Source organism: Gallus gallus, chromosome 10 (genome assembly GCF_016699485.2).
Source record: "Gallus gallus isolate bGalGal1 chromosome 10, bGalGal1.mat.broiler.GRCg7b, whole genome shotgun sequence".
In the NCBI taxonomy this organism is placed as follows: domain Eukaryota; kingdom Metazoa; phylum Chordata; class Aves; order Galliformes; family Phasianidae; genus Gallus; species Gallus gallus.
Window position 1 is genome coordinate 16,711,577 of NC_052541.1, and position 13,421 is coordinate 16,724,997.

At 41.2% G+C, this 13,421-nt stretch overlaps 1 protein-coding gene across 1 annotated transcript in view; it reads right to left on the reverse strand.

The window, feature by feature from the left end:
• Positions 1 to 13,421, reverse strand: part of IGF1R (insulin like growth factor 1 receptor) — a 147,133-nt gene that overhangs the window by 14,351 nt on the left and 119,361 nt on the right. Inside the window, exons 12-19 of the mRNA NM_205032.3 lie at positions 11,952 to 12,088; positions 10,783 to 10,942; positions 9,677 to 9,782; positions 8,273 to 8,343; positions 6,859 to 7,088; positions 6,470 to 6,580; positions 5,343 to 5,502; positions 2,986 to 3,115 (exon numbers count right to left, since the gene is read on the reverse strand). Coding sequence (NP_990363.1) covers positions 2,986 to 3,115; positions 5,343 to 5,502; positions 6,470 to 6,580; positions 6,859 to 7,088; positions 8,273 to 8,343; positions 9,677 to 9,782; positions 10,783 to 10,942; positions 11,952 to 12,088 — 1,105 coding nt within the window. The remainder of the gene's footprint in view (positions 1 to 2,985; positions 3,116 to 5,342; positions 5,503 to 6,469; positions 6,581 to 6,858; positions 7,089 to 8,272; positions 8,344 to 9,676; positions 9,783 to 10,782; positions 10,943 to 11,951; positions 12,089 to 13,421) is intronic.

The following is a 13,421-nucleotide window of genomic DNA, read 5'->3' on the forward strand; positions in this document are numbered from 1 at the left end:
AATTGTCTGCCCTGCATTAAACAGCCATCTACTTTTAGAGCTGCTGCGCAATGAACAAATCTAGCTGCTGCCTTGTCTTCTGTGGCTGAAATGCTGAGTCAAGCATAGAGACAGAAACGTAGCTCTGACAGGACGCTGTTCTGTAACCAGGGGTCCAGCACTATTAGCTGGTTACGGTGCAGTGGTTTTTATCTTTCTGTTATCCAGCGGATCTGAAGCGGCTTGTAACTGAAGCCAGAAGCCACAGACGGACCCGCAACTGTTTGCCTTCCAGGGGAAGGAGGGACGGAGGGTCAGCTCAGCACCTTGGTGGCTTCGAAGCTGCTTTGATCGCTGCAGGAATAAGGAGAGCAAGTTCTGCACACCTCCTGGCCACATTATCGTAACAAATACACTTACACTGCTCCTTCAAGGCAACCGCTATCGCTGGAAGAATTCAAGATGCTGAAGACTTATTTATAGAAGCACACCCTGATCCTGAATAGTATTACATTCACTTTAAAACGCTCTCCTACACAACAAGTGTTCTCTCCAACTACAACAACAACACTCTTGTCTAATTACCTCATTCTTCAGCCTGGAGAGCAATAAAAGAATGAATTGCCAAAATAAAGCTCCACCCTTAAAAACCTCCAGACACTCTTGTGCAGTTTGCCATTTCACCTTACAGCTTATAAATCTTGCACTCTGACCACTTGCAGTTTTGTCTTTTTGACATTTTGGCTTCTAAAACTGATCTCTAGGAACACGGAGCAAAGATGTCACAATTTCCTACCAAAAGGCAGAAAAAAACTATCTACTTTTTTTTTTTTTTAACATATTGTTTGGGGAAAAAAAAAAACCATGAATGGCCTCATAAGTCTTCATAAGCCTTCATAAAAAGTCTTCATAAGCTCAGCAAGTTTTCATAAAGCAACTTCAATACGGGGACTCAGGTGATTCTTCCTGGGCATGAAGAGGCCTCCAAGGTACCCAACTAGAAGTCACTGAGAAGCAAACTAGAGGAAAACATTGAAAATTTTTTATCTGAATTCAAAATGAAGACAATCTCTATCCACGGATATGTGGCAACTCCAAGAGTTACACATTCTGAACAAACAAGTTCCTCGTGTGGAACCAGCTGCTTTGCTCCCCAAGGCAGCATTCCCACGTGAGCTGAATTTTAGGAAAAATATCACTTCAACAGTCACAAACCATGCCGAGGGGAAACTGAAGTACTGATGAGATCTGTGGACCTGTGGTCCAGCAGTTGGTGCTTTCCTCCCTATATGCGTACAACTATGAATCTGTCAGATCTGACTCTACGTTTTCCAGCACTACTGTCAGTGAGCTGCTTTCCTTTATGGGACATCTGCAGCAGTCTGGCTGCAATACATTCCACGTCCCACTACTAAAATGCAATACTGTTTGATCAGTCTTGCTTTGGCCAATGAACACTGTGTTTTGTTAACTCTAAAAGAACACATACACTTCCTGCAACAACTGAAGCACATATTTAGTAAGGACACTTGACTTAGCATCTCATCTGTTGCTTTCGTGTGCGTGTGTGTTTTGGAATCCAAGTTCACTTCAAACAACAGTGCCACTTAAGAGTTGCAGGTGAAAAGCAGAATTTGCATGAACAACAGCAATACATCAGCAAAGCTGAACAGCCAATCTGCTACAGACATGAAGCAAAGGCTGAAGATGAGGGCTGGACTTGGAAGTTCCTGTTTGGTGGTTAGAAGCAGCGGGTCTGCCAGCTCCTCTAGGCTAAATTCACTTCTAAACCTGGGGATTTTTCTAGTGATGTATTTCAGATCTGTCTGCTTTGTGAAGCCATTACAAGTCCCAGAATTGTTTTACTACAGAGGGACTGCCAGAAGCATGGTTCTGTTAGGAGAACGGCTGATGAGGGCTTCCCCTTCAACTCAAAGTGGATATTTTCATTGAATTCCAAGTCTGAGGTTACTGGATACATAAGTTATTAGCCATATGCAAGAAAAAAACCAAAGTAGCATTCTGATGCTTTGCTTTTCCACTTGTTTTTCAAAGTTGATGCTGTGGATTGCAGCCCACTGACTCCAAAATCCTCAAGCTGTTTAAAGAAAATGCAGTTTACTACTAAAATATCATTTCTACTGACTTTTAGGCATTTGGAGGCAATCAGTTGCCAATTCTGTAACAAATCAGCAGTAAAAACATCTTGTTAAGGAGGCAGAGAAACCATAAAAGTCTGAGTAGAGGCAGAGGTTTTGCCAGTACACATTCATCTTTTGCCAAGGCCTCTCTGTCTTTCTGCAAAAGCAAAAAGAAGCAGTGGGGGGGTGGGGGGTGAGAGGGAGAGAGGAATGTTCCAGAGTATTATTTCTACTAAGAAGTTTATTTTGAAATTTCCTGAACGCCTCTATTAATAACTTCATAGATGCAGCAACTAAGCAATGTGCTTTGAAAGAAAAACCTATTTCCGCATCTTGTGGTATATAAAGCAAGCAAACAAAGCCCCAAATGGGGGAGAATACACACGAGGGAGAACTCCAAAGAAAAAAAACTGGTAGTGTACACAAACCGTCTGCAGGAAAAGTAGAGCTATTTACACAGAAGGTTTTGATAGAAAAGCAGGTCAGCACCATGAACCTTTCCATATTCTTGGCAACTTATAATGCTTTTCTTGAAGGAGGGCAATTTGAAAAATGACAACTCGCTCTTCCAGGTGAAGGTAATGTTCCTCACTGCACAAGTGATTGTACAGCTCACAGCAGGAAATAAGCTGCACCTCCAGCTTTGGAAATCCATTTAAGGCTCTGCCTCTGAGGGCAGAATAACCTCATGAGCCCTTGGTTTTTGCAACAGAAACAACAGAAGTAAAAAGCTTCGGAGTGGATAACGACAGCTACCTTTGAGGAGCCAGAAGAAGCAGGATGCTTAATTAAATCTGGGAAAACAAGAGCAGAGACTGGAAAGAAGAGGGCAAAAGCTGCTTTTTCAAAACCCCTTTTTTGTTACCAGACATCGGAGTGTGTTGTGAAGACTCCATCCTTCAGTGATTCCGGGGACATCCAGCGGACGGGCAGCAAACCTTTCCCTCCTTTCCGGTAATAATCTGTCTCGTAGATATCTCTTGTCATGCCAAAATCTAGAAGACACAAGTTTTGTTAGTCTGCACGACGAAACAACGAACAATGCACTTTACTGCAAGCCACTGTCATCAGCAGATAGCCACGGTTTGGCACAAAGAGTCTTCCACCCGTCAGCACGGCCCTCTGCCTTGCAGAGCCTTTACCTGCCTGCCTAGGGCTGGCTGCCTTCTCTCCCAGCAAAACCAGCAGGCATTTTTACCACGGACATCAGCAGTCAGAGCTGGGTCCAGATCAGCTCTGAATGATTTAAATATATCATTAAGGAAAGTTCCACAGTTTATGTCCAAGCCTTGCAGTAAGGTAAACCTTTTGAAGTTCACGTCATTCACTAATCTGCTCAACAGTTCAGTGGTGGTTTTTTTTTTCTTTTTAAAGAACGCAAGTAACTCTTTTATTACTTATCCTATTGCATTTAATTAAAGAATCTCACATTTTGAGGGAAGTGCTTCTCTCTTTTTTCCTCTCTCCAATGCAAGTTTTCAGTTCCTACGTAATATTTTACCTCAAATTCCACAGAGGATTAGGCTATTCATCTATGACTAATGCAGACCACTATTAAAGCCACACTCCCAGTTACACATGTCATGCCCTTAGCTATAAATACGTAAGCATTTGCAAGGCTTGGCCTAACACCGTCTGACTGGCACTCACTCCTTCCAGTTTTTTCCATACCATCAGCTTGATGCATACAGACTGGATGGCCCTTGTACAAGCCTACTCAGGTAAGCAGCTTTACTTCCAGATACTAACAAAAATTCAGTAAATCACATGTGATCAAACTGCTTGGTAAATTAAATGCTATCTGCTGACACAGAAGGGCTTGGACAAAATTCAGTTTGTTTTTTGCCTTGGAAATGTGGAGTGAAAAGAGAAGTCCTCCAGATTAAGCAACTCTCACAGTCATTATGTAACAAGTCTATGGCTTGAATGAAAAGACCATCGATCCTTCTCATTCCTTACCTGCTAGAGCTGCTGATACCCCAGTGATCCTGACTAACAGCCCCATCTGTGCAGCTGTTCCACCACTCCCACACACCAGGCTGATCTTACCCCCAGAAGAAAGAAAAACTCTTTCAAGACACAGTGCAAATAAGTAACAGGTAAGCAATGAGCATAGGACAGCACAACACAAAGCTCCTCCTCTGAGATCTAAGCAGTCTGATCTGGTGTGTTCCAGTCAAGATGTTCCTGGACTGTGTCCACATGAAGGGATTTTCAATACAGGCACATGAACAACAGCAGTGCAGCATATTTCATGAAATGCTTTTTGGATAACCATGCACCATGTTAAATGGAGGAAAACACACCACCTTCAAATCACAGAACTGTAAAACATGCTGGGGTAGGAATGCTGGAATGGAAAGGATTTAGGGCTGACTTCCTCAAACCTGCAGAAAATGTAAATAATCCCCCAAAGATCTCATTTCCTAATTAACTGACTCAAAATGAAATCATATTTTCTTTCTCCCAAATGACAGGATTACTTACACAAATTATCAAAATAGCTGAGTTAAGCTCAAAGAAAAAGAATTAGTTTCCTAGAGCAGAAGGCTGTTACCATACATGCTATTTTAATATGCACAACTTAAAAACAGCCAAACGCTCAAAATCACTCTCTGGAGGGAAGTCTGAAAAAACTCATCTGACACTGTTTTGGAGGAATGGTGAAGGGGGAAAATAAGTGGTGTTCTAACAGCAGAGCAGAGGAAAAGCCATCCTGTTGTCTGGAAAGCAGCACTCCAGTTCACGCTGGAAAGCATCCAGCTGAAATCAAGCCTTACATTCCTCTTCTAATTCAGATATGCTTTAAAATAATCCTAAAATTGTTTTTCTTGAATCAATAAATAGGAGATAGAATTATTTCTGCGCGTTAGCAGAAGAGCACATGACACACCAGCGGTAACTGCGCCATCCACCCAGATGTCTGCAGCATCTGCACCTCAAATCGCTGCCTCACCCGCTCCTTCTAAGCTCACATGCTATACTATTTCCTCAATGGAACAACAGCAAGGAGAGGTATTCCAAGAGTTTCAAATCAACACTGACTGCTCACACGTCTTAAATCACAGCTAGCCTTCATATGAAACGTATCTCATTCTGCAGAAACTAGAGCTAAACTTAAAAGGGTTTTAAAAACAGATTTTAAAAAAAACTAAAATGCCCTCTAAGAAGTTGATTTGTCAGGATGATGCTTTTCCTTCCTGTAAACATCAAAAAACACACCTCCGATTTTCACCGTGAAATCTTCTGCCACCATGCAGTTCCTCGCAGCAAGATCTCTGTGAACAAATTTGTTGGCGTTGAGGTATGCCATCCCATCAGCAATCTCTCCTGCCATTTGAATCATCTTCTTCAGAGTTGGAGGTGCTTGGCCAGGATTACTCTGAGCAGGATTAAGAAGATAAAACATGTAAGGGGAAAAAAAAAAAAAACCTATTCCTATACCAAACTGCAACGTATTTTTTTAAAATGATGAGCACTGTAGCACTGCTTGGAGGAAAAACTGGGCATAACAAGCTGGTTTACAGACAGAACTCCCAAACTGCTCTTTCGTAGGCTATGGGCCATCCTACTATAGGGAATACAAACAAGAAAGACTTTTTAGTATAACAGCGTTGTTTCTTACACTTGAAGAGCCTAAATAGTTTATTCTGGATGGACGTTTTCTGTATCCAATCACTTCAGCAATTTGATACGTTCCATGTTGTCCATTTACACCACATACATTCTCTGCTGCACATAACCATGTGCTCATATTCTGTTCCTGTAAATTACTCACATCAGAAATTCTAGATCATTCCACCAATGGCAAAAGACGACCACTGGGCTCATTCTCTACAGAGTTGACTACGTTTTCAATGTTCAGTATCATCTTTCAGACCCTACATCATAAGGGGCAATCTTAGCTGTTAGACCCATGGCCTACATGTTAAAGTACGTACGTGTACTAGCAAGCACATTGATTTTTTAAATAGACACGCCTTATTTGTAATTATTTTCCAACAGAGGCAACAGGCAGGATACAGAACATGAACCAATTATCCTAACGTGTATGCCTCAACAAGCCAATCTTCTCAACATCTAGACAAGAGATCTAATTCAAATGCGGGAAACAGGACTTGATACCACAAGACAGGGCCTACTCCATACAGCACAGTGGGCTATTTGCAGTAACTACCTCATAAAAAAAAAAAGGTGTTGCAGATCACACAGCAGCATGTTTTGTTCCTAGAGCTTAAGGACAAGGGCAAGAAAGGCTAACTGCCTGCTGCTTCTGACATGATGCCTTTTTGCTCAAGAGGATTTTGAGTGAAGAAATAATAACAAAAATCCAACAAGTCATGACTAACCTCTGTGTCTGGCCTCAATGATCTCAGGTAACTTTTGAGGTCCCCACGTGTCATCAGCTCCATGATAACTAGGGTAGGCTGGCCCTGAGAAACAACACCTAGCAGGCGAACCTGGAAGAGGAAAAACGAACGCTCAGCTACAGATCCCACTAAGTGAACTGCAGTAATTATGTGATACATAGCCCCAGACACCCCTGATCCGGTGGGAAATGTCTGGAAGCAGATTTGTTTCCTCTCTGACTCCTGTTGAACAGCAATATTCTAATGCTGCCGAGTTGAAGCTAAAATCCAAGCACCCCTTCAGCCAGTGAGGACATGCCATGAACACCCTCCCGCCATTAAAGCACCACGGCCGTATCAGTCCACCTCATTACATGTTCATGACTTACCACGTGGTGACAATTGAACTCCTTCATCACCGAGGCCTCATTTAAGAACTCTATCCTCTCACGCATGCTTGCAGACTCATTGACCGTTTTGATGGCCACCCGGGTCTCCGGCTCATCCTTCACCACTCCCTTGGCTATTCCCTCATACACCATCCCAAAAGAGCCCTGCCCAAGCTCACGGCACATGGTGATCTTCTCGCGGGGCACCTCCCATTCGTCTGGAACGTACACTAAGCAGAGGGAGAACATGCCATCACAGTCTGTTTTCCTAAATACTGGGATCACTTTCATCCTGTTTTGCATCAGGTAAAATAAATTCAAGTTTTTCAAGGTCCGGAATTACGTATACAAACAAGAAATTGAAACTAAACAATCCTAATGAACAATAAACCTTCATCATCCTGAGATCAGTTTTAATTCTTGCTTTTCATTTGGCACTGGACACCTTCACCATTGTCCTGATGGAAATCTTCTGCAGTTTTCCAAACCAGTCAGTGCTGTTACACTTTCTCAGGTGTGTTGCCAGTCATACAAGCCCAGCATCCAATCCTCTGGGTAATAAAGTTCTGAGCTAGCTCCCAGCAGCACCCCCACACCCTCAGAAGATGCTTCAGACTATGTAAGAATCTCTTTTTACACCGTTTCCCTCAAGCTTCCAATGGGCACATCAGATGCTTTTGTTTCTTCACTGCACATGGAATAAAGGAAGGAGTTATTTTTTGCTACCAGTGGCAAACAACCTCATTTGGAGGCAACCAGAACTACTTTAAGCAAAACTTTCCAATTTACTAGCTAAGCAAGAGGAGAGCCCATTAGCTGCCATTTCCAGCACCTTCTTCCATTTGTATTGTTACGTTCAAAGAACATTACCCACATTGTGTATCCCACAGAACATTGTCATTTGCATCAAGTACAAACATATTTGGTCAATGTGAAACTAGTTTGAAAAAGCTTTTTAGTCAAAGAACAACTGACTCTTATACTCCAGATATTAAAAAGAAAAAAAAAATGGAGATTACATTGAAATGGCTGTGCTCATTTTAACACAGAACTGCCACACGTTATGACTGGCAATGGTGAGCTTGTTCCAGTAGGTCAGAATGGGGCTCAAAAGGACAAATAGAGAAGACATGGAACTCGTGAACTCTTCCTTCATTCTGGTAACAAAATTACTGCCTAAGTAGGCAATGCTGAGAGGGAAACCCACCCAAGTTAATCTCAGCTGAATAAACTCCAGGAAAAACTTCAGAAACTCCTCAGTTTCAACAGACAGACAACATTCACATAAAACTGCCTATGAATTAACTATGGGTGTGCAGCTACAATGAAGAGAAAGAGGTTTTACCACATCCCGCTGTAAGGGTTTCATACCTTCCCAAGTCAGACTCAAGCAGTATAGTTGGGTACAACTTACCATCCGAAGCACTGAAGTACTCAGGGTTCACAGATGCATAAAGTACTCCATTGCCCAGTCTGTCACTGTTCCTGTTGAAATATTTTTTTTTCTTTTTTAATCTTTAAACTCAAGTAATTGCAGTTTAATTGCCTATTCCACAGCTTTTCTGCTGTTTGCTCAACCACAAAGTATTTACCGTACATGGAGAGCTTTTCAGACAAAGACGACAAATCACGTTCTTATTCTACATCACATAATCAATGGGAAAACAGCTCAGAACGTTTTTCCCAGGAAACCTGCAGTCTTCTCTGGTGCTGATGTGGTACAGAGAAGTGCAGACACGGTACTTTCAGCTGCTAGGCAGACTTCCTTTAAGAAAGGCAGCTGTGCACTGATACACCCAGGAGAGTTGTGGCTTTAACATCACCTGCTTTTTACTGTGAGACAGAAGTGATCTAGCAAAGAACAAGGTATTTTTTATTTGGGTTTCTATTCAACTACTTTATAAACTGCTTCTATTATTTTATTTTACTGGTGAGACTTTCAGAATAAGACATTTACTGAGAGTTGTATGAGTTCTTGCAGGGGGCAAAGTGTACAAATAAAATTATTAATCAGGCTGCAGAAAACCAACAAAAACATTTTTGTGTGTTAGAACAACAATTTAAAGAAGGATGGGGTACCAGTTACTCTACTCTGAAGAGCACATGAGAAGCCCAGCAGGAACCTCACTTCACTAGAGGCAAAGCCCTGTCTGTAGTGCTTGGGAACTGGGATTACAGCGTGCACACAAAGGGATGAGAGCTGGAGATAATGGGATACTCAATGAGCATAATTTGAAAGTATGTGTAACAAAAAGGCTCCATACTTAAAAAGTTGCAAGACTGAACATTTGTACTGACTTCTGCTAAGTTCTCATTATGTATTTCAATTAAATAAAAAGAAAAACCCTAGTTATTAAACTACAGTACTAAGGAAAACAAATCAACTGAATGTTCTGTCCAGCACAAATATTTTTGTGTATGGCCAGAATTTAAAAAAAAAAAATCAGAATTTGCAAGAAATCAAATTAACCTGACTTGAACCAAGTTTATACAGCAACCTGCATTTCAAAGCACCTGATTATAAAGGTTCAGCATCTGCTATCACTGACCCAGTGACTATGTTCCTGACAACCCTTCTTCTTCCCTTTCAAACATGATACTGTAATAAAAAGCCTTTTTGCATCCCAAGCAGCAGGCAGATACTGGCTGGTAAATCTACACCACCTCCTCCTACAAACCAACAAGGCAGAATCCACTTTAGCTTCTCAAGTACTCTGAAAGCTATTTCACTTTATATCTCTAACTTGCTCCACAGACACAGATTTGAAAATAAGCATTCCCCTCCTGTAGTTTAGCTTTAACCACAAATATAACTCACCTCTTCTTGTTAAAGACATACAGCATTATCAGCAAACCCCCAATGATGAGCAGGAAAGCAATGGGGAGCACAATTATCAAATGGAGGAAGTTGTCATAGTTTGCTGCTGCAACCAACAAGAAAACAATTGTATTAAGGTTCCTATAAAATCTCCATTAACAAAGTAACTTTCAAAACCCACTCAGTGTATTTCCATACACAGGAGAAATCAAAGTACTCATTTTCTTGTCTGATGTGGAAAAATGTACTCAGAAACACTCCCTGACTGCAGATGAGTGGAACAGGAGAACAGAGAGTGAAAAGCATTAACTCTGTCTGGAGTTTGGTTTCACATGCTATGCTTGAAGACTCACATTCCTCAGTGAACAATACACAGTTGTTCACTTGTATGTTAACCTTTCTTTTCCACCACCTTCTGTTCACCTTGCAATTGCTCGTACTTCAAAAGATATTCACATTGGTTCACTGGATTCCCACAATTAGAAAAACAAGAATGAATAAAAGATGGAGTCCGGTTTTTCGTGGATACAACTGCTCTTCAGCTAAACACAGAAGTTCTTGAGATGGTCTCTGTGTACCCTGTAGAGAGCTATTCTTCCAAAACCTAAACTGCTGCCATTCTCAGGAGCAGTACCCCTTTCATCAGTGCCATCTTTATCCCAACATTCTAAAGATCAATTCCAAAGTACAAAAAAATCATACTGATATTTAAATAAAATCTGCCAGGCCAAATCTTAACAAATCACTGGTTCTCACATCACTTTGCAATTCAAAGTAGGTGTGCTGATTATCACAGGTTCTGCACAATTCAACTCCAGCATTTGACTCCTAACATTACACTGAGGTGTGAGGTGGGCAAAGGGAGCCACAGTAGTGTGCCCTACACACTCATCACCTGGCTGCACCTCATATACCTACAGTGCATGCAAGAGAAGGACCACACCTCCAATACACCTGTTGTTTGTAAACAACTGTCAGAAAGCAGAACAGAGAGGAATTCCCAAAACACATCAATAGGTAAGAGTACTCAGAGTAATGCGTAAACCTTAGGAATTTTCAGAAAGACAAGTCCCCACTTTGACACAGCAAAGCAATACCCGTCTTACATTTGGGTTGTACATAGAAAGAGACTGGCTCAGTCCAAGATCCATTTCCAGCCAATGACGTGGCCTGAACTCTAGCAGAATAGTTTCCGGGGTTCAGATGAGTCAGCTTTGCCCCTCCAAGCTTCTTGTACTCCTGTCTCGAAACACATTCTCGTTTCTCCTGAAAGGAAAAAGCAATTTGCAGTTCATGTTAGGATCTTCATACTCTTCACTCTTGAGAAGAGGGTATGGCTGCAACAGAAACTCATCTGTATAACTAAATACCCAGTCTGAGCAGTTTTAATTCAAACAGCTTAAAGAGATGTGGAATCCAAAACCTGACAAAATAAGACAAAGGAATGAGACACTGCTTGTTGCTGGGTGTTTGAAATCACCATCTCCATCATCGGGCTGTAGCAGCACTCAGAAAGAAGAATGTTAAAAAGAGATTCCATTTTGTGTCTCAGTTGGGACTAAGTTGAACACTGTTCAATTATTGAAGACTTGGTGATCTACAGATCTCTGAAAGAAAGCAGCTACCATAAACAGCACGTAAAAATTACTTTTAAGAATACAGAAAACAGGTCTATTCTGAAGATTACATTTTCAGTGAAAGTCACAGAGGTAATTTTTGCAGTGCTACCAAATCTCCAAGCTTTTTATTACAGCCTGCAGATGATTAAAAAGAAACTATTAAATTATTAGTTTTTACAGACTGAATGTACCCAAACGTTGTATCCCCCCCACCCTTACTCATTTTGAGTTATATTTGATATTTTAAAACATAATGAAGGTCATAACTTGGAAGCCCTTTCAGATTCTCATTTACAAACTGCAGGTAACCCCTGTGGGCAACAAGACTAATAGGGAACTCCAAAGATTAATGTGGATGGCAGACTGGCTGCTAAGTCACTGTCCGTGGCATCAAGCACTGTGTGAGCCTCAGCAAACTCAAGTGTGATAATGTTAGCTTTTAGTTACAGAGGCTCTTCACGTAGCACTATGTCTTTTGTACCATAAAAGTCAAAGCGGGGAAAATATTCTACAGTTGTACTTAAACCTGGATTCTCTGAGGCTGAAAATGCAGGCTGAAAAATACTACCTTGGTTAGACAGTCTGATGTGACAAGATAAAAGTATAAACTCGAGTAACAAGCAGTAAACATTAACAGAGAAGTGTCAGATCCTCACCTCCCCATGCTGCCCATACTTGATTTCATACATCAGTATCAGCCCATTTGGATTTGTAGGCTCTAACCACTTCAGGTAGACAGTATTTTCTTCTTTTGCTTCCCATGCTACTGTTCCTGGAATGTTATCTGCTCCCTCTGTAAAATATTTACAAGCAATGTGAGAATACCTATTGCTAAAACAGGAACTTAGGCAACAGTTAATGGTGGGGGAAAAAAAATAAAAGTTCACACTATTCTTCAGGTCACAAAGCACTGAAGTAAGTACTATCTGAAGATCCAGAGAATAAAATGCATTGGCCAGGGTCTGGCTGGATAGACTAGCATTGCATGAACTGCTCATTGTCAGAAATGAGGGTGCACATACAGCTTCATCAGATATCAGTGCTGTTTTAGTAAATGTGCTATATTTGCATGACACAAAACAGTTTATCAGCATTTGGTTCTTCATTCCAAGCCTTTCACTACACCAAAGCCACGCAGACAGAGCTGGTCCCACCAAATGGCTGCAAACAACAACCTGCCCCAGAAAGCACAATCTGCCCCACTGCCAGCCCTTCTCTGTAGGTAATCTTAGGAAACTACTCAGTCTAAAACAGGGTCTCATCAGTTGTGTTTATCCCCAGTCGTTTTCATTCTTGGCCATTTTATGATTTTTATTCAAATCCTAACAGGAGTATGAAGACAGTTTCAGTCTTAGGAGGTTCAGAATAAAGTAAAATAATTTAGATTTTAATTTTCAAAACCATACACTAAATATCTGGGAATGCTTATGTCCCTTTCCCGGATCTTACATATTTCCTTATTTCCTTGAAATAAGCAATACCTTTACTGACACAGCTGAACCCAGATTATGAGGGAAACAAAGCAAAATTACTACCACTCTGCATCAAAGATTCCCAGACATCTGCTGGAGTCGGAAGCTCTTTGCTGAATGCATATGAGCTTACACTAAAATCATTTCTATTCTTCTCAGAAGAAGTACAATCTGTATAATTCCCAAACATGAGTACAGCATTCAGTGTTTCTTATTTGAAGTATTCTAGATGCCTATGATTGGGCACAAAGCATTTCAGTACTCCTTCTGTTTCCAGGCTGGACAAATGCTTGGTCATTCTGTGACAGAAGAAACATTTGGCAAGCATTTCCACCAGCAGAACTAACATCTGTAAACAGTTCAGCATGAACACAGCAAAACCGAACACCAGCAGAGAAACATTCCCTTGTTTCTATTCAGCATGCAGGGAACTGAAGAATAAAACCTTTTAATCCATCGTGTCTGCAGCTCTCATCTACAAAGCTGGGAAACCATTTCTCTCATCATCATCTAGGTACTGGAGGCAGGGCTGCCCTTCTCCAGATCAGAGGACAGGCTCAATACGGATGACTCAGTACACAGGAGGGACCAAACAAGACAATTAAACTACTGCAACAAACTTCATATCGTTTCAATTTATCTCCCTGTGTTCAG